Source organism: Pelobates fuscus, chromosome 7, assembly GCF_036172605.1.
Source record: "Pelobates fuscus isolate aPelFus1 chromosome 7, aPelFus1.pri, whole genome shotgun sequence".
Lineage (NCBI taxonomy): Eukaryota > Metazoa > Chordata > Amphibia > Anura > Pelobatidae > Pelobates > Pelobates fuscus.
In genome coordinates this window covers 156,869,277-156,891,005 of record NC_086323.1, presented here as the reverse complement: position 1 = coordinate 156,891,005, position 21,729 = coordinate 156,869,277, and the positions used below count along the sequence as shown (strand labels likewise).

The 21,729-nt window shown below is 37.8% G+C and overlaps 1 protein-coding gene across 3 annotated transcripts in view; it reads left to right on the top strand.

Moving 5' to 3' along the window:
- PTPRG (protein tyrosine phosphatase receptor type G) overlaps nt 1-21,729 on the top strand; it is a 486,380-nt gene that overhangs the window by 283,803 nt on the left and 180,848 nt on the right. For all 3 annotated transcript variants that reach the window (XM_063426859.1, XM_063426861.1, XM_063426860.1), the window contains exon 5: nt 15,506-15,601. In XM_063426859.1, coding sequence (XP_063282929.1) covers nt 15,506-15,601 — 96 coding nt within the window. The remainder of the gene's footprint in view (nt 1-15,505; nt 15,602-21,729) is intronic.

Here is a 21,729-nt window from a genome sequence, read left to right as displayed (position 1 = left end):
TCCTGAGTATTTTTGCCAAAAGTCTTTATAGACGTTAGCATGGTGATGAGAATAGGCAGAACAACCCTACTATGGACACATTCAACAATGTTCCTATTTTTCCTTCTCATTTGTAATGTGTGCCCTGGCTTTGCCTGAACTGAATTAAAATATGGTGCTATTTGTCAAATCTGTAAAGAAACACTAGAGTGTTATTCCCAACGCTATAGTGCTCTCCTCTTTATATACATTCATTCCCCCTGCCCCTAATCTAAATAAAAATGTGTGTGGGGGAGGGAGCTTTTAATTTTAGAACCGAGATAGTCCCTGCAGCCGCTCAACCGACCTTCTGCGATGTCATGCCAACACTTGTAAAGTCTATTCAAATACTCTTCCAAAAAAAAACACTGGAGAATAACAGTGCTTGTTCGACAGGTTAGCTGTTAGAACCAGGATCGACTCTGTTCTCATAACAGAAGTGCCTCTAGTGGCTGTTGGGTAGGTGGGCACCAGAGGCTTATATAACCTTGTAATGTAAGCATTGCTGCATTTACTAATCAGGAAAACTTTACGATGCAGGGTTAAAACACAGGTTACATGTGATTTTAAAAGTTATATTTGAACTTAATCTCCTTTCAACTCTGCCTGATCTCCATAGTTTATTGGGTGATGAAGGTAGCCTATCACTGTTGGTTCCAGAATGGAATCATCCCTTTTAAACACACGACACATTACTTTATAAAGTTTATATGTTAGAAGACATAGCGTCAACTGGTAGTTCTAGGGTAACATTCTAATAGTTGTTGTTTTTTTCGTTTGTTTTTTAGCTTTCTCTCAGAATTGTTTGTCATTCAAATTATTCTCTGGTATCTTGTGTAAATCCTTTTAACCTATTCAGGGCTAGGAGAAAACATGTTCTTGTGACAAATCACTCCTAAAGGGCTTATTATTATTTTTAGTGTTGTTAATCTTACATATTGTATGTGATGTGATGCTTCTGTTTCCGGAGATCTGGAATATTCTGAGAAGCACTTGCTGTGTGTATAATCATTGCTTATGGGATAAAATGCTGCACTGCTGCTGAAAATCATGTTTTAAAAACTTTGCAGCCTGGGACTTTGAATAAAATGTAGGAACTTTAAAAACATATGTCTGTAGTTTGTATTCTCATGCTTATACATTTGTGTTGTGCGTTTTAATGCTATAATTTAATCGCATAATTAATAGATTTTTTTTTTAAATGGTCATCTCCAGACAGTCCATTTATTGCTTGACCACATGCTTCAGCTAGAGTATTGCTATAGTGTGTGTGTGTGTGTGTGTGTATATATAGCAATTACTTTGTCACTTTAGTTCCCACGCAGTGACTTTGCCCTTTGTGACTCCTTTTCTACTTAATGTTGGTTCTACTGCTAGCGGACACCAACAGATGAACTTGCTGGGAAGCAAGTGACTCAATCAAAATTACTGATCCAACGACTGACCAGACCTCATGGCGAGAGAGTTTTAAAAGCGTCTGATTGGGTTGAATTCCTTGCAAACACTTCATTGCAAAAGTACTGCACTAAGTAAGATAAGCTTGCATTGCTCAGCCCAGACAGACATACACTTTACTTGAAATATAATCATCTCTATAAATGCAATCTTCCACCTAAGGAAATCAATGACTTGTCAGATAAGCCGGTATGCTAAACCGGTTTGTTTTCTAGTGCATTCCAGTCGTCTTGATTTTGAGCTTTGTTAATATTCCAAAGGCAAACGTTTGCGAGCTGTAATCTCGGGAGAAGACAAGCATGACATCTGGTTCACACCTGGATAAGAGTGTGTCTGCTCCATGTTTAATTCAAGTCAGCATTTTAAAGGTGCATAGAGTTACATTTTCCTTGGGTGTCCCAGCTTCCCAATACATTGTTAAAAGTGAGCCCTGTTTTTTTTTTTTTTTTAAATGATACAAAATCAAAGCGACCATATCCTAGAGAACAACATTGTCTTTAAGATTTAAAGGGGACAATGTCATTGCATTGGCAGGAAATAAAGTTTCTGAATAGTGCAAAACTGCTCCATAGGAAACCCTAGAATCAACAACACCATTAGCTATTTACTAAAAAGCTTTGTGGTTTTCCAGATTATAAAATGACCACTTTTCTGGCATACATCCTATGCCTAGTGGAACCATGCATAAAGTTTCAATAGCCAAACTGCATCAGTCAGGCCAACATATTAAACTATTTTTTTTTTACCCTGTGTATTAGGTAGCCCCCATCTTTTCCTCCCTGTAGCCAGAGAGGCGAAGGGCAATCCTACAACATCTAAGCTTGGCGATGTCCAGTCTCCTGGACCTAATCAAAGTAGGACCAGAGTCTGCCCAATGTCTTGAGCCATAAAGCAATCCTAAAAAAAAAGAATTTACTCTAAATCTGATTAGGGGATTAGAGATGCACATTCCTCTTGTACCCAGTAGTACTCAAACACTGATCCAACGTCCATGAGTGAGCTCAACGAATACTTAAAAAACCCACCTGCTCTAGACTGTAAGCTTGTTTGAGCAAGGGTCCTCATCTACCTATTGTTCCTGTGTCACTGTGTAATTGTCTCATTTATTGTAAATCCCCCCCCCCCTTCATAATGGTGTAAAGCGCTGCAGAATTAGTTGGCGCTATATAAATACCAAAAATAATAATGACAACAACAATTGAATAGTGTCTCATATTGTTGTAATATAGTTACTAACCCTTTGGCCAGATGTTTTGTAAAGACCACCAGACAGGACAGTCTCAGTAATTAACGTAATACCTTTATTTATCGGAATATGAGCAGTAAAAGTAATAGTCTCAAAGAGAAAATAGTATGACATACATTATGCATCATTCTTTTAACCCCTTAATGACACAACTTCTGGAATAAAAGGGAATCATGACAGAATATTTCCGTCGTGTCCTTAAGAGGTTAATCTTTTTTATTATGCTGAAAGGTATACTCCAAACCCCTAAATCACACTGCAGCTATAACATTTATATAAACCCCCATAATGAGGATATTTCTTATCACTAACTTTTTTTTTTTTTCTCAATTCTTTATTTTTAGTAGTGCAGATAAACACTATTTCAACAAGCGCCACAACATCGTATTTCAAGTCTCATACATGGTAGTCAGTGGCATGATAATGTGCACAATTTTTATATTTAACAGCTTAACTAAACAGTTGATTTGTCCAAAGAAGATTGAGTGAGATAAAATGAAGTAATGATGCTGGTTGCTTAGCTAGGTCGCCTATGTTACATGTGCACCATGTTATAGTAGATCACAGGTTAGGTAAGTAGGTGTGTTGAGTGCAGTAGCTAGCAAGGTTAACCTGTCGAGATATAAACTGGTGTAACATTAGGTTCTATTCTAACCTGTGTGCTAAGTAGAAGACACACACACACACACATATATATATATATATATATATATATATATATATATATATATATATATATATATATATCCATGTTTAGTAAGAGTTTACCATGCGTAATAAGATGTAACCATGCTTAGTAAGAGTTAACCTTGTTTAGTAAGGGTTAACCCTGCTCAATAAGGTTTAACCATGCTTAATAAGATTTAACCACCATGGGGCAGCAGAGCGTTGAGCCGATCGAGTTGGGTATCCATATTTGCTTAGGTATCTTAAATGCTTTCTGTGGGGAACAGCAGGAGGAGAGTCAACTGTAATAGGCACAAGCTTCTGGTATTGAGTAGAGTCCATGTCCCATGTCCTTTGTTTCGTTCTGTGAGCATTTGCCAGATAGGTAGCTGATCTTGTGTGATGAGGATGCACCCTGCTTCTCCGTCTTGTATTAGGCGCGGTGGCCATTTAGTTTTTTCCCATGCGGTGTCGGGTTGGGCTTACTGCCGTTCGGCTGTCATGTGTGGTCCATGTGTTCCTGGTGGGGCCCATAGGGGGGGGGGGGGGAACGGGGCCCTCAATAGGCATGCAGGAGGTCCCACCGGACTAAGCACGGGAGAGCGGCCGTCTCTCCCGCCAGGGTCTCACAGCAGGCCCCAATTCCATCCGCCCATCGGTCCGTGTCGCCTGCAGAGCGGGGGCTGACATTTACCCTGAGGGTTGTTGCTCGGGTCCCCTTTGCCCTCTCAAATCGGCTAAGTGTTTTTCCAAGCAAGTAGGGGTGGTTTTTAGTTGTTTATTAAGGGTTCCTCAGGGAGCCAAGGTGCTCGACGTCCGTCCAGCTTGGCGGTCAGGCCCCTCTTATCACTAACTTTGACCATTTGCGCAGAGCGGAATTGCAGACTTGTTTTCAATGCTTCTCATGAGCCAACTGTGGCAAATCCTGCACATTTGCCTTGTTTTCCAGTGTAAGAAAACATTGGAACTGTTGGGAGATCATACCTCGGGGTTCATTTATTTAGGGGGTGGGTGTGGGGTAGCAGTGAATTGGAGCTGTGGTAAAAAAAATTGACTCATCTGGGGACTAGAGGTAAGTAACAAAGGTAAGTAAGTAATTTTTTTTACATAGTGGGGAGCCCTTAATTTAGAATAAGAAAAGGACACTCCTGTGTTGGATACAAATATGTTTATTTTTAACATTAGCGTTTTCTTTTAATAAGGCATGGGAAATTAATGTTTGTGCTCAACTACCTGTCCGTATAACAAACTATTCTCATGATGATATTTAGAGATTGCCCACAGGAGTAATAATGAGAAGTATTGCATACTAATTAAGGTATTTTGACTGATGTATTTGGCCGTGGCTGCTTACCCACCTGTCTCTACTCAGCAGGGTAAATGTTATTGCCTGCTTTAAACAAGTGTGAATGATCAGATATCCTTCAGGGGGCCCAAGGCTATAAGAACATATAACTGAAAACATTTAATCAGTCAGAAAACTACAACAAAAGCCCTAAGTTAAAACGCATTGTGTAATTTTCTTGAAAAAAAAAATATATATATTGCGCGAACATACGGAGTATAGAAAAATAGTGAGAATTATGCATCAGTATCTTCTTCCTTAAAGGGACACTCTGGGCACATATATATATATATATATATATATATATATATATATATATATATATATATATATATATATAATGATATTCATTTGATACATTTTAGCCTATTAAATGCTGCATTTTTTTTAAATGCTTAAATCGTAATAGTTTTTGCACAAAAATAAATGTTTTGCCGAATTTTGCACCATGAGCCTGCCTCCTTAGCCACGCTTCTCTTTTCAAACTAACTTATCAAACGTATGCACACAGTCTCTGTTTCAACAGCACAGAGTGAGTGGCTCTTAATCAACAGCCTGGTTGCAGACAGTCAGATAAACTACTAACAGGTAGTGATATTCTTACTATATACCTCCCCGAGTGTCCTCTCCCTTTAATTCGGGTTACTTTCGAGGTCAGAGCATTCAGTATGGTCAGTGGCTGAGCTGTGTGCATACCTTTTTGATGAGGAAGTAATTTTCTGGAGTTAGGGGGATTGGCTAAAAAAGGCAGTCTTATGCTGCAAAACATTTATTCTATGCAAAAACTATGAAGATTTGAGCATGCAAAAAATACAGCAACTTAATGAGGTCAAAATCTGTTAAATGCATTAAAGTAGTATTGGTTGCCGGAGAGTCCCTTTAAATATTTAAAAAAAAAATAATAATTTTCACTTGAATTATGTTATACATTAGAGATATATATTATGAATTGGTTTAATTGTGAGGCTTGTATTGGTTGGTTAATTATCTAATTATTCTTCTTGGAATTGCATACATCTTGATTTATTTTCTAATTTCTAAAGTATGATAAATCCAGAAAGGAGAACTAGAGCAAAGTATTATTTCATAGATCTTTAAGTGTATCTAGAGATTGCAAAGCTCTCCATTCTCCGGCAGTCTGGTGGATATATAACTGGGGTGGGGTAATTCCTAGGAGGGAGGTTAATTGGGAATGGCTCATTAATGAATCCTTGATTAGAAACAATCTCGCCACATAGGGCTACACTGTGTAAAATTGTAGGACATGAACTTATGAGATGGGGTCTATTTGTTTTAGGAACCAGAGCATAAAACAGTGGGATATCTGCAATCATTAGACTATGTTCTATTTCCAACTATATAGGGAAATCTTCAAGTACACAAATGATAGATTTAATTATACGCTCAGTAAGGAAAGCCAGGCATATTATTAGATGTATGTGTGTGTGATCGATCTGTGGCAGGATTTACATATCATGTGCCAATAGGCACAGAATCTTCAAGTGGCCTCCTACCCCCTCTTTAAAAAAAAAAAAAAAAAAGTGTGTATATATATATATATATATGTGGATTACCTGACAAGTAAAAAAAAGTTGAAAGAACAACAGAAAACTTTAATATTTGCTTAAGGAAAAACAATCAATAGACATACCAAGATATGAGCACACAACACAAGCTTACTTTATCAATTTTTAATATTTTTTTATATATATATTTTGTTATGGAGTCTCATCCATGGTACTATTTGTGGAAGTCAGATCAATCGCTCTTAGGACGAGAGTAGAACATATAGCCCCCATCTTCATATTTGTACTAATATCGAGATTGGAGTGACCACGCATCTTACACCCACCCACTTCTGTTTTAGTGAGTCTGTGCAACAAATACACAGAACAATCACTGCTTTGCAGTAATACAAAACAAACCTGACTATTTTAAAGTGACCTGCCCTGCAAGTCCACTATCAGAAATGCACGAATAGGCAGGTGTATACTCTGTCTATACTCACTCACTGATTATATTGGTATAATATCATGGTAAGTCTTTTCTGCATTGCAAACAGTGTTAACGCTGGTGATTTCAATAGGTAATGCTGTTTATATTTTCTATGTATATAAAACATTTTGGGGTCATAAACATGGGACACACTTTTACATCTAACTTTCAATGAATGTTTGCCACAATATATAAAATCCATCACATTTTTCATCTATTGCTTCTTCTGCTCTGTAACCATAATTTTGTATTTTTTTTTTAATATATATATAATTTATTTGATTTATCGATATTCAAGTCTTCACTGTTTCACCTCATTTTTTCTATCACTCTAAATCCTGCAGCCTTCTCAAATGGATATTTCTTGTAAAACTGGCAGAATTTCCAATGACAAAAACAATCAGTTTAGGTCAATTTGAAAACTTTATTAACGTTCATAAATATGATCAAAATAATGATGGAATTTAAGCATCACTTTTTAAAACACTCTTAGGCTGATTTGATAAAGTGAATTAGTAGCCAACTTTTTTTGGAGCTTTTTGCTATTTTTACTTTGAATTTAAAATTCACTTTGAATTCTTTAGTAAATAAATCTGCTTGGTAAATACACCTTTGTGTTTATTTATACACGTTTACGACATTCTATTGGAGATATTATTTCCCCCGTTCTCATTAGCACTAAACCATAAATTACATATTTATTTCCATTTTCCCATTCAATTTGATGTTTAATATAGCCATTACTTACTAAGCCCTAAATTAATTTCTGCTTGGCAGCGCTTATTCTGCAAATGTTGTGGTTTACAATTTTAAATCTGCCTTTTGCTTTTTTATTTTTTTTTTATTTTAAATGCACTGCTAATAGTCCTAAAATTACTTTCAATCCATAACTGTAAAACTAATAAATTTGAGATATGGAGGGGGAACAGATTACCCAAGCTAAGTAAAATAATAAGACTGAAGTTTATTATGGTTAAGAACCTCTCGCTGTGTTTCGTTGGCCAGGAATGATTTACAATGTTACTATTTGTGTTCGAGTGTTGCAATCTTTGCTGTCTTGGAAATTCTATTAAATTTATATTTCCATTTATCCAAAATGATGTTCCAGACTTCATTTCATGGTAAATCATATGGCTGTTAGCCTCACAACAAAAGCAATTTCTCAGGTTCTATATCACAAACCTCAACGGTCAACTGGTTATTTTCATATAATGGTAGATACAAACAAGGGTAATAATGTACTATTTAAAAAAAATAGCATGACCTCTATGATGTGCAGCTGCCACAAAGGATTCTGGGAGTGTGTGTGATGGTGAGCTCAATATAGACCACATTTAACTGTCAGATAAGGGAATCTATAGGAAATATAGTTTGTTTTTCTTATCTATGTATTCTTGCCACAATCCAGGTTTGCTTGTTTTTTTTTTGTTGTTTTTTTTTTGTTTGTTTTGTTAAATTGTAACTTATAGTTATATTAAAATATAGTTATATAGTGTTTACATTTTTTTTGCAAAGAAGAGCACATTTAAAAAAAAAATAATTGTTTCTACTGTTTAAAATATTTTTTTTTTTTTTTTTTTTTTTTTTAGAAATGACTCGTTAAATAAAAATATAGCTTTGTTTTCTTTAATTTGTATTCTATACTATGGTGTTCTGAAAAAGACCTGTAGAATTTCAAATCTGGTTTCCTTTCTCATGATTTTGCATTTAAAGGGACACACCATTGCACATACAAAAATAAATAAATCATTGTTTAGTAGATATACCCCAATGAAACACTGCATGCGTTCATGCATTTTCTTTTATTTATATCCAAAAATCAGCTTTTAAAAGCTGCAGTTCTGTTGTCTGCAGCCTTTGTAAACACTCCTGTTATAACCCCACCCAGACTTTCTCTGGCTGTCCAATCTCAGACTTCCCAATGCACCTCAATGAGAAGTCTTTGCCAGGCAGGTGCTCTAAGCGATTGATGCCTCTTGAGTTTAGCTCCACTGAGCAAACCAGGAAGTAACAAGACAGGGGGGGGGGGGGGGTGTTACAAGGTAAAAGTATAAAAGTTTCTATTGATATCTGCACTTTTTGAAGAAGTAAAAAAAAAAAAAAAAAAATAGGACACTCTCTTTATACATAAAGCATTTCAGCAAGCTAAATTATTTAGGAGTCTGGAGTGTTCCTTCAAAGTGTGGACACCAGGGACGGACTGACAACTCATGGGGCCCCTGGGCAATAGAAGATCAATCCCCCCTCCCCCCTTGTACAAACCAACTTGCAAACTACACAAATATACATCACACCCACATACACACACAGCCCACATGTTCATCCTTGTATCACAAATAAGGGCTCTAATGGGGGAATAGGCACTGTAGTGGGATTATAGGGGTTGTAATTGGGGATAGAGACTATAGTGTGGGACTTGTCTGGTTATGGGCTGTCATGGGGGATAGGGGCAGTAGTGGTGCCATAGAGGATGTAGTGGGTGGAGAAAAGCTGTAGTGGGGTATAGGGGTTGTAATTGGGGATAGTCTGTAGTGTCGATGTTAAGGGTGGTCAATGGGGAATAGGGGCTACAGTGGGGAGACAAGGACTCTAATGGGGGAACAGAAGCTGTAGTGAGGTGGTAGGGGCTGACATGGTGAAATATGGGATGTAGTATGGGAAGAAAGGCTGTAGTGGGGTTGGGTGGTTAGGGGCTTCATGGGAGATAGGAGCTGTAGTAGAGGGATAGGATTATAAAAGGAAAGCTTCAGTGCAAATGGAGCACTATATTTGTTCTGGTGACTATAGTGTATATTTAAGTTTGCCTCTGATTAAATATTCCCCAACATTGCTAAATTAACGTTTTCTTTGTGTACCATTATTTAAGTTGATAATCTGCATTGCACTCAGTGGTTGAACTAAAATAGAAAGGGCCCTGGTCCAATAATTATTTCAAGCCCCCCCCCCCCCCCCCCCCCCCCATCGCATGGATGGAAAAAAAGGGTACAACTTCCACAGTGCTCTGCCAGCTGGGGATCTACCATTTCTCATGATTGCAGGGTTGTACTTAGCACTGGATATGTTTGTATGTGAGCATGTTTTTGAATGCAATATGTGTGTGTGAAAGTAGGGGTGTATTTGTGTGTTGTGATGTACTGTTACCGTCTTAAAGCAGTGGTTTACGTGTGTGTAGTATTTGCTTTTGAATGTAGAGGTGTGTCTGTATGAAGTGTTGGAGTTTAAATGCTGAGATGTATACACATATACACTGCCACACATACAGATACACAGACGCACACAAACGCACACTGTCACATACAGATACAGATGCACACTGAAACACATACAGATACACAGGTACATACACACAGATACACACACTGACACATATACAAATACACAGACACACACTGACACACACACATACAGATACACAGATGCACACAAATACATATAGATACAGAGACACACACAAACATATACAGATATAGACATACAGATACAGATAAGGCTTTCATACCTTTTTTGGTGCAGGAGGGTTTTTTCCCTGGTGTCCAGTGGCATCTGGCTGAATGTGATGGGAGTCAGGCTCTCCTTCCTCTGGTGCTGCCTCTTGGTCTCCCTCTCTCTCTCCCAGCAGCTTGTTGGTAAGCAGGGAGTAGACTTCCTCCCAGCACATCAGCAATACATAGATCAGGGGCCCTGATGCACTGATATAGGGACCCCTGATAATTTGTTTTACATCATTGTGGCCTGTGCAGGAGGCGCACATCAACGTCAATACGTGACACAGCACGCCTCCTCACACTGGGTTGCATTCACCATCTGCTCCCCCGGGCCCCACCTCTGCTTCTGTTAAGTACTTCTGCTTCACTGGGCTCGAGGACGGCGCAGTTACTGCGTGTCGGACTCGAGAGGCCGGTGTAAAAGTTGTAGTGTGTGTGACAGTGCCAGACACAGAGTGGGCGACGGGCCCCCTTTCTCGGCCGGCCCTCAGACCGACCGATCAGTCCGCCCCTGGTGGTCACTATGATTAGTTATCCATTATCCTGTACTGCCGTAAAATAGAATGTATTAATAAAGTTATTTATTCACTGATGGAACCCACATACGCTTTAGAGGTTTTCTGCAACTGTGAACAGATAGTGTGGAAGTGACCTGTCTTTGGCAGCCAGGAGAGTCCTTTATTTTGTCAAAACACCTTCTTGCTTTTTTTGTACCTTAACTAAATAAAATATGCTCTTTGTGCCATATCGACTTAAATAATTAACATATTTTGTGTTTTGGTGAATTGTGTCCCTTTAAATATGCGCTTAAAAGAGGAAAATGTAATTAAACATGAAATATTGGTTCTTTTACTCGTGTTTTCTCTCCTTTCAGTGCACACGGTCTGCTATTAATGGTAACGGTTTAGAAGATTTGAGAGTAAATATGTCTGCATTATAATGATCAGTAATTTATTTTGATTTGTATGACCCAAAAACAGAAAATACAACTCTGAAATATACAGCTGCACATCATTTGTCACATATTAAGGGCATCGTTTATTAACAAAAATAAAGTATTTGACAGTTTGTTCATGCAGCAGCCAGCCATTTAAAAAAAATGATATATTATTCAGTTTAGTGATTAATTTAGTCTAATGGTGTTTGTGTAGTTTGGAAGCCTACTTATTTATGATTTTACAAAGCAATTCATTCCGATAGCATATCTCGGCACTCAGACATATCTACTATCTTCCAAAAGGTGATAAGTAATGAAATATCCAAGGTTAAAAAACAAGTATTGATTGACTAATTTAACTTCTCCCAACTGTTTGTTTTAAAAGCAGACTTACTCAAACCACAGAAAATCACTAGAAGTTGTAATTACCTGAGTTATTTTAGATCATGTTTTAAAAAGTTATAGATGTCCAGTTAAAATGCCAGCATTTCAATAAAATAAAATGAATCTCAATTTATTAATTTATTTCTTCCTTGATCGCTTTAATCACATACTAAATGCAAAATCTCTTCCTGCAGCTATAGTAACAAAGGCTCTCTCTCATTGGTTACAGGCTACAATATCAGTCCTTTTAGAGTGTAGGCAGAGTGTTATACTTGGAAAGCCCAGAGAGGCTTTTTTAATCTTTAATATTATTCTGATATATCTCGAGAAAACGACTTATCTCGAGAAAACGGCTTGTTGTCTGGAGAAAACAAGTCAGGGGGATATTTATAAAAGTGTTCTGTGCCAAAAAGTGGACTAAGGTACTAAAGATGAGGCAGTTGCCATGGAAAATTATAGAGACTGCTGACATATTCCATTGGTGACTCCTCCTGTTTTGTAATTTTTCTTTTTAGCAAGTAACCCTTTGATAAACCTCCCCCACAGAGTCCATGCAGAAATGTATCAAGGTGTTAAAAATAGTTTTTAAAATTAAGTTATTAAAAGTGGGACATTTAGTAAGAACAGGGATGGTTATAAGACGTTATAAGTTTTATATATAAAAATATATATATTGAGATAGATCTACCAAATCTATCAAAGTAAAACATGTACTATTTGTGGTGTAAAGCGCTATGGTTTCCATAGCGATTGCTCCTTATTTATCACATTGCCCCTGAACAGCTTCTGTTTTTGTCTTTATAAACCCCAACCTTAGTTAAATTTATTTTTAGCAGAGATTGAGAGACTGAGATTCAGATCGTATTGGTGTGGCAATGGTGCTTTGCAAATGTTTTAATAGCATGTTTGGGAGCTTGCCAGAAATCCCCCAGAGGCTGCAGATTTTGAAGGTTGTTGCCATGCCTCTTGGGCAGTGCATTTCGCTTCGTGCATGGGTAAGCTGTCTTCACTGATCCCACTTTTCTAGCCCTTTACAAATGACTGTCCATTTTATCACTAAATCCTGTTTCTTGTAAGCATATGGGAGTCCTCCTCTCCCTTTTAAAGCACAGGATCAACGTTTGAACAGGTTGTTATAAATGTTCTGTGGTTGTGTAGAATCTGTAAGATGGTAGAAGTACTGGAGCGTAGCGGATTTGCAGAATTACTTTATATAAGCAGCTTCCAGAGACGTTAAGTGTATATTGTCCGCTGTGATGACAAAAGAATAAACTGCTTACCGTATATACTAGAGTATAAGCCGACCCGAATATAAGCCGAGGCCCCTAATTTTACCCCAAAAAACTGGGAAAACTTATTGACTCGAGTATAAGACTAGGGTGGGAAATGCAGAAGCTACTGGTAAATTTCTAAATAAAATTAGATCCTAAAAAAATTATATTAATGAATATTTATTTACAGTGTGTGTATATAATGAATGCAGTGTGTGTGTGTGTGTGTATGAATGCAGTGTGTGTGTGTGTGTATGAATGCAGTGTGTGTGTGTGTGTGTATGAATGCAGTGTGTGTGTGTGTGTATGAATGCAGTGTGTGTGTGTGTGTATGAATGCAGTGTGTGTGTGTATGAATGCTGTGTGTGTGTGTGTATGAATGCTGTGTGTGTGTGTGTGTGTGTGTATGAATGCTGTGTGTGTGTGTGTGTATGAATGCTGTGTGTGTGTGTGTGTGTATGAATGCAGTGTGTGTGTGTGTGTGATGCAGAGCATTGGTGGGGGGTGGGCATTTTTTATTATTTAATTATTTTTTTAATATTATTTTTCTTATATTATTTTTTTATTTTATTATAATTTTTTGATTTTTTTTTTTTCGTTCCCCCTCCCTGCTTGTTAGCTGGCCAGGGAGAGGGGCTCTCACTCCCTGGTGGTCCAGTGGATGGGCTGTAGGAGGGGGGCTGGCAGAGAGCTCTTACTTACCTTCACAGCAGCTCCTGTCAGCTCCCTTCTCTCTCCTCCGGTCCAAGCAGCTCCCAGGTCAGCTCCCTCTGCAAGTCTTGTGGCCGCGCGGAGCGTTGCCATGGTAACCCGTGGCAACGCTCTGACCCCGCGGCTCCCGCGAGACTTGCAGAGGGAGCTGACCTGGGAGCTGCACGGACCGGAGGGGAGAGAAGGGAGCTGACAGGAGCTGCAGGAAAGGTAAGTTACAGCTTCCTGCCAGCCATCGGTCCTTGTCTGTATTATGGCAATGTAAGTTGCCATAATACAGACAATTGACTCGAGTATAAGACGAGTGGGGGGTTTTCAGCACAAAACATGTGCTGAAAAACTCGTCTTATACTCGAGTATATACGGTAATTTGAATATTTCTGCATACTCTTCCTGGCTTCATAATGGACACATAGGAAGGCTTCCATACTGCTTTCAAAAAATGGCGATGTTTGGTAGCTAATGGGATAGCATTCTTTTTTTTTATGTTGTTTTTTTTTTCTTTAGTTTCCTCAGTAATTTATGTCCGTGGAACCCTGGCAGTCTGCTAGTTTTCGCCTGTTGATTTGAAAGAGAGATGTAGCAGTAAAATTCTTTTTGGAATAAAATGACTGCATTTATCTGAGAGAATGATGCTAAGGGAGTGGGCTGTACATTTGCGGCTGTCATTGGGCTCAGATACATTGTAAACTATTCCGGTGCATTGAAGTTTAATAGAGCTGCTTTTCTTCCCGGGCTCCTTTGTTCTTTAGTGATTTTCTGATTCTTGTTTTGCTTCTAATTTTGATTACAGTAAGATGTCATTGTCAAACTTTTAGATGTAAAGCTGAGCTAATCAAATTGCCTACGATCATGATAGTAATTTCAGCAATGCGGGTGAGAGAACAACATTTTATTTTTAAATGGATGTTTGAATTTAATGTATGTTCTACACACAGCCTTATAAAACTTTGATGTTTTTTTGTTTTTTTTTTGCAGCAAGTGATTCATCTTTATTATATAATTTCAGTAGTTGTCATAACAACAGCTTGGATACTCTGGCAAGTGTCCATAAAATGTCTTCTCATAGTCCGCTAAGGAGGAACCATCATTTTGCTTTTAGAGGAATTCTGATATCAGCATTTTATAATATTTTAATATATTATTATATACAGTCTCATTACTTTGTATTTTTATTCATGTATATTCATATATTTTGTTTTCCTTTTTCTTTTTTTTCCTTCAAAATCCCTTGCATAATTTTAGCATTCTTATTTTCTGACAGCCGTTTTTATGCATTTTCAGTCAGATGTTCCCTATTTCCAACTGTCCATAACTTTTCAATATCACATGGCGGAAAATACCGCAAGTAGAAAAAGCACACAATATTAAAAAGCAAAATATAGTTGCTAGACAGTGAGCACTGGATTATATAACTGACAATCTGACTGAAGTTGTATAAAGATGGCTGTCAGAAAGGGGGAGTGGGAAAGGTATTTCTTCAAAATTGTTATATACACGACTTGGTTGAATAAGCTCTTACATTATTATTCACATGAGAAAAATCACCCCAAATATAGTAAATTGCAGGCAGCTGAATATCTTTGTTTTATCATATCTACCTTATTTTTTTTTTTTTTTTTTTAAATAACCTAAATACATTTTAATGGTTATTATTAGATTTGTGAAGCTACCAACCACCTGCCTTCACACCCCTAACACGAACGTGTTCTTCTAGTGGGATGTAAAATATTGTGAGGTATACCACAAAAACAATAAAAGCTAAAGGACTGCTTTACTTGTTGCCATCTTAATTTTTGTATGCAATCAAAAATCTGTTTTTGTGGTCTTTCGAATATAAAAAATAAATATGAAAATGGAATAAGCTACTTGTGATGTCACTTTAATTTTATCCTCTTAACAGTACACATTGGTCAACCATTTTTTTTCATATAGTATATTTTTACACTATGCTAGAATTTTCTTAGTAACCCAATATCATTTAAATTGCAGATGCAGATCTATTTCTACAATCCTGATGACTATGACAGTTTCGGAGCTGCTGTATCAGATAAGAGGTTGATAGCAGCGATGTCCGTGTTCTTTCAGGTAAGTAGCCCTTTTTGAGGGGTTCCGATGTTACATGCTTCTCAGGTTTTGGGTGAGGTTTATCAGGTAAAGTTTCTTGAACAAAGGGCTACTGGATTATTTTTTTATTAGTATTTTTATCTATGAGACAGATTGAGCAACATATTATCCAATAAAGTATAGAGCTGGAGATTCAGAGTTATATAGTAATATATATAGTGTTACAAGAACACATTTGTTCATCAAATAAAAAAACAAAAAACAGTTTGGAGCATTGAAAATCCTCTGACAGTCAGATTTCTACATTAATTCAGGTTGTGTTAAGTCACAGCCAGGGGAGGTGTGGCTAGGGCTGCACAACAGAAACAAAAATGATTTAAAGGATCACTATAGGGTCAGGAACACGAACAAATCTTCCTGACCCTGTAGCGTTAAAACCACCATCTAGCCCCCCTGGGCCCCTCATGCCTCCATAAATATAGCAAAATCTTACTGTATTCAAGCCAGAAGCTGTAACTCTGCATGCTGTTTGCCTCAGAAAAATAAGCAGCCTGCTGACATCATCAGAAGTGGTAGCCTGATCCAATCACAATGCTTCCCCATACGATTGGTTGAGACTGACAAAGACGCAGATCAGGAGCAGAGCCATGATTCAAACACAGCCCTTGTCAATCAGCATCTCCTCATAGAGATGAATTGAATCAATGAATCTCTATGAGGAAAGTTCAGTGTCTGCCTGCAGAGGGAGGAGGCACTGAATGTTTGGATGCATTTTAGGCAGCCATGAACCAGGAAGGATCTCTAACAGCTATCTGAGGAGTGGCCAGTGGAGGTATACCTAGGCTGTAATGTAAACACTGCATTTTCTCTGAAAAGACAGTGTTTACAGCAAAAAGCCTGAAGGTAATGATTCTACTCACCAGAACAAATTCAATAAGCTGTAGTTGTTCTGGTGACTATAGTGTCCTTTTAACATCTAAATGGCAGAGAATTGAGCAGTGAGCCTGCAGGGACATGATCTATACACCCAAACTGCTTCATTAAGCTAAAGTTGTTTTGGTGAATATAGTGTCCCTTGAATTCTGACTTGGAGGACAAATTAAATAGAGCTAGTGCTAAAAGAACTCAAGTGTATGTTAATAATCTGTCAGTCCAGGGTTTAGGCTTTGCCTAATTCGGATTCTTTAGTGATTCTCCCCGATTATTGGTGTACCATGACAGGCTAGGTTGGAAATCACAGCTCTACACAGAAAACTATTTGGACATCTTTTTATTTTTCATCCACTTTACATTCAATTTGGTAATCTTTGGTTTTACTTTTGGCTCATTGTACAGAACACTGAATTATGCTTGTGCTCTATTAATAATAAAGCCTTTGCAAATGGTTTTATCACTTTGTGTCTGACATTCTGTGCTTTTGTCGCACTGTATTTGAAACACAATTTAACTAACCTTGAGTATTCCAACTGAAGAATGTTTCATTTAAAAAAAAATATTTTACATTTCTTTGTAATAAAAATAAAGAGTGTAAAATATATTTGATACTTTCAGACCACCTGTAGCATGCCTGTTGAATTGCTTGAGAAGGAAATATATTATTTATGGAGTTCTGCCAGTAAAATTCGGTCTTTTTACAATCTGTTTTAGTGCATCACTTCCAAAGATTAAAGTTACTATTCCAATTTGATGTCAAGCCGCAGCAGATGTTAAATCAGATCCTTAAAGTCCTTGTCTTTGAATCCATTTAGGTAGATTTAACTCTAGGTGTACAATGTTGGCACCACAAGGAACACCTGGGCTCCAGTACAAGGGCCTCCGTGTTGCTATTCCTTGTGTCCCCTTCTAGCCCTCTCTTACCCACCATTTGAGATGCATGTGGTTGCTTTGTGTGATTGTGCAGTGGTTGCCGGAGTGTGATACAGGTATGTAGTTGGATGAGTGTGATAATGTTGGTGTGAGAGGTCGGAATCAGTGTGATTGTGTGCGGCTGAGAGGAACACAGGCAAACAGAAAGAAAGAGCAGCAAAAAGATATGAAGGAAGCAAGCCAGAGAGGGTGAGAGAGAGCCAGAGGAGACAACGATGGAGGGAGGGAGAGAAGCACAGAGAGAGAAGGAGAGCAAGTGATAGCCAGAGACAGAGAGTAAAAGGGAGAGAGCTAGACAGGGAAAGAGACAAAACAGGAGGAATAGAGAGACATAAGGAGAGGAGAAAAGGCATCCAGAAAACTAGAGACACAGACAGGAAGTGAAACACACAGAGAGAAGTAGCAGGGAGAAACAGCCTCATATGTATGCAGGAAGAGGTCAGGTACAGAATTTCACTCACCTTCATCTTGTGCGCTATGGAGGTGATGCAGGTGATGCTTTTTTTTAGGGCCTGCTCTTTCTGCTTGGCTTGCTCAAAGCTCCCTGTGCAGTGTGAGGGCTGTGGGCATCCTGGGGACTGAGATGGGCACGTTCGTCAGGTTAGGAGGCAGCTCTGACAAAAACGAATTGTCTCTGCCTAGGAAGAGATAAAGGGAGAGGCAATGAGATTCAACATGAGCGTAATGCACTCCTGTGATGCACACAAATCTAGAGAGCCGAATCATCCACTTCACCATAACAACTTAATTGATATGAAGTGGTTTTGGTCCACAGAGCTCTTTTAATATGGTAGGTTATTCAGTAGCTGATCACTTAATTTGTTATTTAGTATATTGCTGAATTTACATTATTCTAAATAGTGGTTTTGCAATGGGACCGTTCCCTTGAATGGGCATCTTTTGACAAGCGAAACTCCAAGGCCCAGTCGTAATGGCGACTGTTGCGACCCTGGTAGTTCCGTCATTGGTTGACTCTACAGAAAATTTTGAGAATTGCTGCCCTGCAATGCTAGATGACCACAGATGGGCAACAACGAATGAATCTCGGTGTCCCATCTGATACACTAAAGGTTACAGCTCTGCATATGATTCCATTTTATAGTGTCACTCTAAAATATCTTAATCGCCTCACTATTAAAAGTAAGACTGTATAGGTGTGAACCTCTGTGGCAATGGTTAGACTTTTTCTGCCCACAGCAGGTGAGTGTGCATAAGTCAATGAGATGACCTGTCACTCATCTCCCAGTTTGCGAATGCATCTGTTGCGGCACTTTGTGTCATTCCAATGTGTATATACAACACAATGCATTTTCACCTGGTACTCTATCATTTTATGGTCAGTTTTTACATATTCTAAATAGTAAAATATGACTCTAATATCACAACTGCCATCTGAAAGGACACAATGGGATTGTTAATGCAAATCATCTTAATTAGTATGGACTATCTGTCAATGTTTCAAAGCTAAAATGTACTTCCTAGTTATGTTCCCAGTTAAAGAAGTAGCCTCACTGATTTGACTCGAATTTCAAAAACTATAACGTGTATGAATACATAATAAAACACACACCAATTTATTTTTTTTAAATAAAAATGGAAATTATGTCAGTTTAGTCTTTAAAAAATATCCGTTAATAAAGTGTATTGCAGTTATTTTACAGATAATTCTTTTTAGTAAGAAAATGGATGTCATATATAGTACTGATGTTACTCAGAAAATTGGCATCAAGATTTGTACAGATCAGATCCAAAGTTAATTATGTCTGCATGTGTGTGTTTTGTATGTAGCTGTGTGTCTATGTACAATTTTATTTTTTTATTTTTTTTAGGATATTTTTAAGCTGACTGAAATAATAATGGTAAATATTAGCCTTTCTGCAGTAAAATGCATGCAGTTCCTGGGCTTCTCTCCAAATTGTTCTCAACTACTAGCTGTGAGTTGACAAAAGCCCTCTTGGGACAAGTCACAGAGTAGAGTCAGTTTACCACAGCACTAGATATGCTTCTTTTATCAGCAACAGGCCTTGAATTCCAGATAATGGATCTGCTTGTTTAATTTAGGGGTTACTCTCCTGCTCTCTTTAGTAACCTGTCAGAACAAATGTCGATGTAATGCATGTAAACAGCCGCCCCCGGCTTGACTGCATAGTTTAGTTGCAGGACATGTGCTGCTGGACGTTTTGGAGCCGAGAAAGTTCAGTTCTGAAGTATGTGGGTCAAAGTTCTAACAGTGCATTAACAAACTATTTCTATGAAAGGTTTTCCCCAAAATTTGAATTTATTTGGACTGATAGGGAAATAAACTACTTGGGTCTTACTTTTCCTGCTAATGTCTCGCATATAATGGAGAGGAATGTTATGTATTTAATGAAAGACATGAATCAAAATTTAAGAAAATGGAAAAACTTAGAAACCTTGTGGACAGGTAGAATTAAAATTATAAATTCTTATATTCTACCTAAATGGTTGTACTTATTTTCTATGGTCCCTTGGTTAGCAATGATCCAATCTGCCATTAATACATTTATTTGGAAAAATAAAAAGCCTAGAATCAGTCAAAAAATGATTTCTAAAAAAATTGTCTCGAGGAGTGCTTAATTTTCCAAATATCACCAATCTTTATTATGCAAATATTATTCGACACATATATACTTTACAAGATCTACACTTTATTTCTGAACCATGGTACCCCATGGAATCTGAAGCTATCCATCCTTCTGGACTCTATCTTTATATATGGTCAGATCTTGGGAAGCTTCCCAGGGACTCGCCTAACTGTTTAACCTCTTTGTCTCAATCCTTAGAGATATGGGCTGAAATCAAGAAAATATTGGGTTTTACTCATTTAATTCCTAGAACATGTAAACTTAATATATTGGAATATATTCTAGAAGATTTCTCATTGAGACATTAGCTTAATAAAGATACATTAACTTTATTGGACATTATGCAAGCAGATAATATTTTACCCTTCCAACAGATTTTGGATAATCTACATATTCCTTCTAAAGGGTTATTTACTTACCTCCGTATTAAACACTATATTCAGAAACATGTTATTAAATCTTCTTTTCCGTGGGCTAAAGAATTGGAAATTTTATTTTGCTATCAAACAGTCCCCAAGGTTATTTCTATTGCTAATTCTCTTTTCAAAGGTTCAGATACCATTCCCTATAAATTGATAAATACTTGGGAGAAGGAGTTAAATGTAGTGATTTCTCCAAAGGATTGGCTTTCTTCTTTAAGTTTTGTAAATAAATTTGTTCACTGTCTAAATTTCTTAGTGTCATTTCAAGGTTTTACACAGATGGTATTACACTCCGACAAGATTAGCTAAAATGTATAATACTCAAGACTCTACTTGTTGGAGGTGTGGTACCTATTCCGGTACATATATTCATATATGGTGGGCTTGTCCAGTAGTTAAGTTACTTTGGGCATGGGCATTTAATATTTTTTATAAAGTATCTCTTAACGAGGTATCTTTTAATGAAATAAATAAAAATCCAGCCTCGGCCCTTTTACATCTGAATTGGCCCTTTAAGTCCCGTAAATACATCTGTTTAGCTATTCACTGTTTTGTTGCAGTTAAAATCATCATTGCTAGACAGTGGAAATCTTCTAACCTCTTTAAGAAAACCTCCTTGATTAATCAAATTATATTCCAATTGACAATGGAAAAAGATATCACTAAAAATTGTTTACCGTATATACTAGAGTATAAGCCGAGTTTTTCAGCACATTTTTTGTGCTGAAAAAACCCAACTCGGCTTATACTTGAGTCATAGTCTGTATTATGGCAATTTGCATTGCCATAATACAGACCGGGGGAGAGGGGGGCTGGCAGAGCTGTACTTACATGTCCTGCACCTCCTGTCAGCTCTCTCCTCCTCCGCGCCGTCCGTTCAGCACCTCGGTCAGCTCCCAGTGTAAGTCTCGCGAGAGCCGCGGCTCTCGCGAGACTTACACTGGGAGCTGACAGAGGGAGCTGCACAGACCGCGCGGAGGAGGAGAGAGCTGACAGGAGCTGCAGGACAGGTAAGTACAGCTCTGCCAGCCCCCCTCTCCCCCCCCACTGAACTACCAATGACACTGGACCACCAGGGAAGGAGCCCCCCTCCCTGCTATGTATCAAGCAGGGAGGGGGGACGAAAAAAATATATAATAAAAAAAAAATAATAATTAAATAATAATACAAAGAAAAAAATAATAATATAAACAAATAATAATTAATAATATATTAAATGCCCACCCCCACCAACACATACACAAACACACACTGC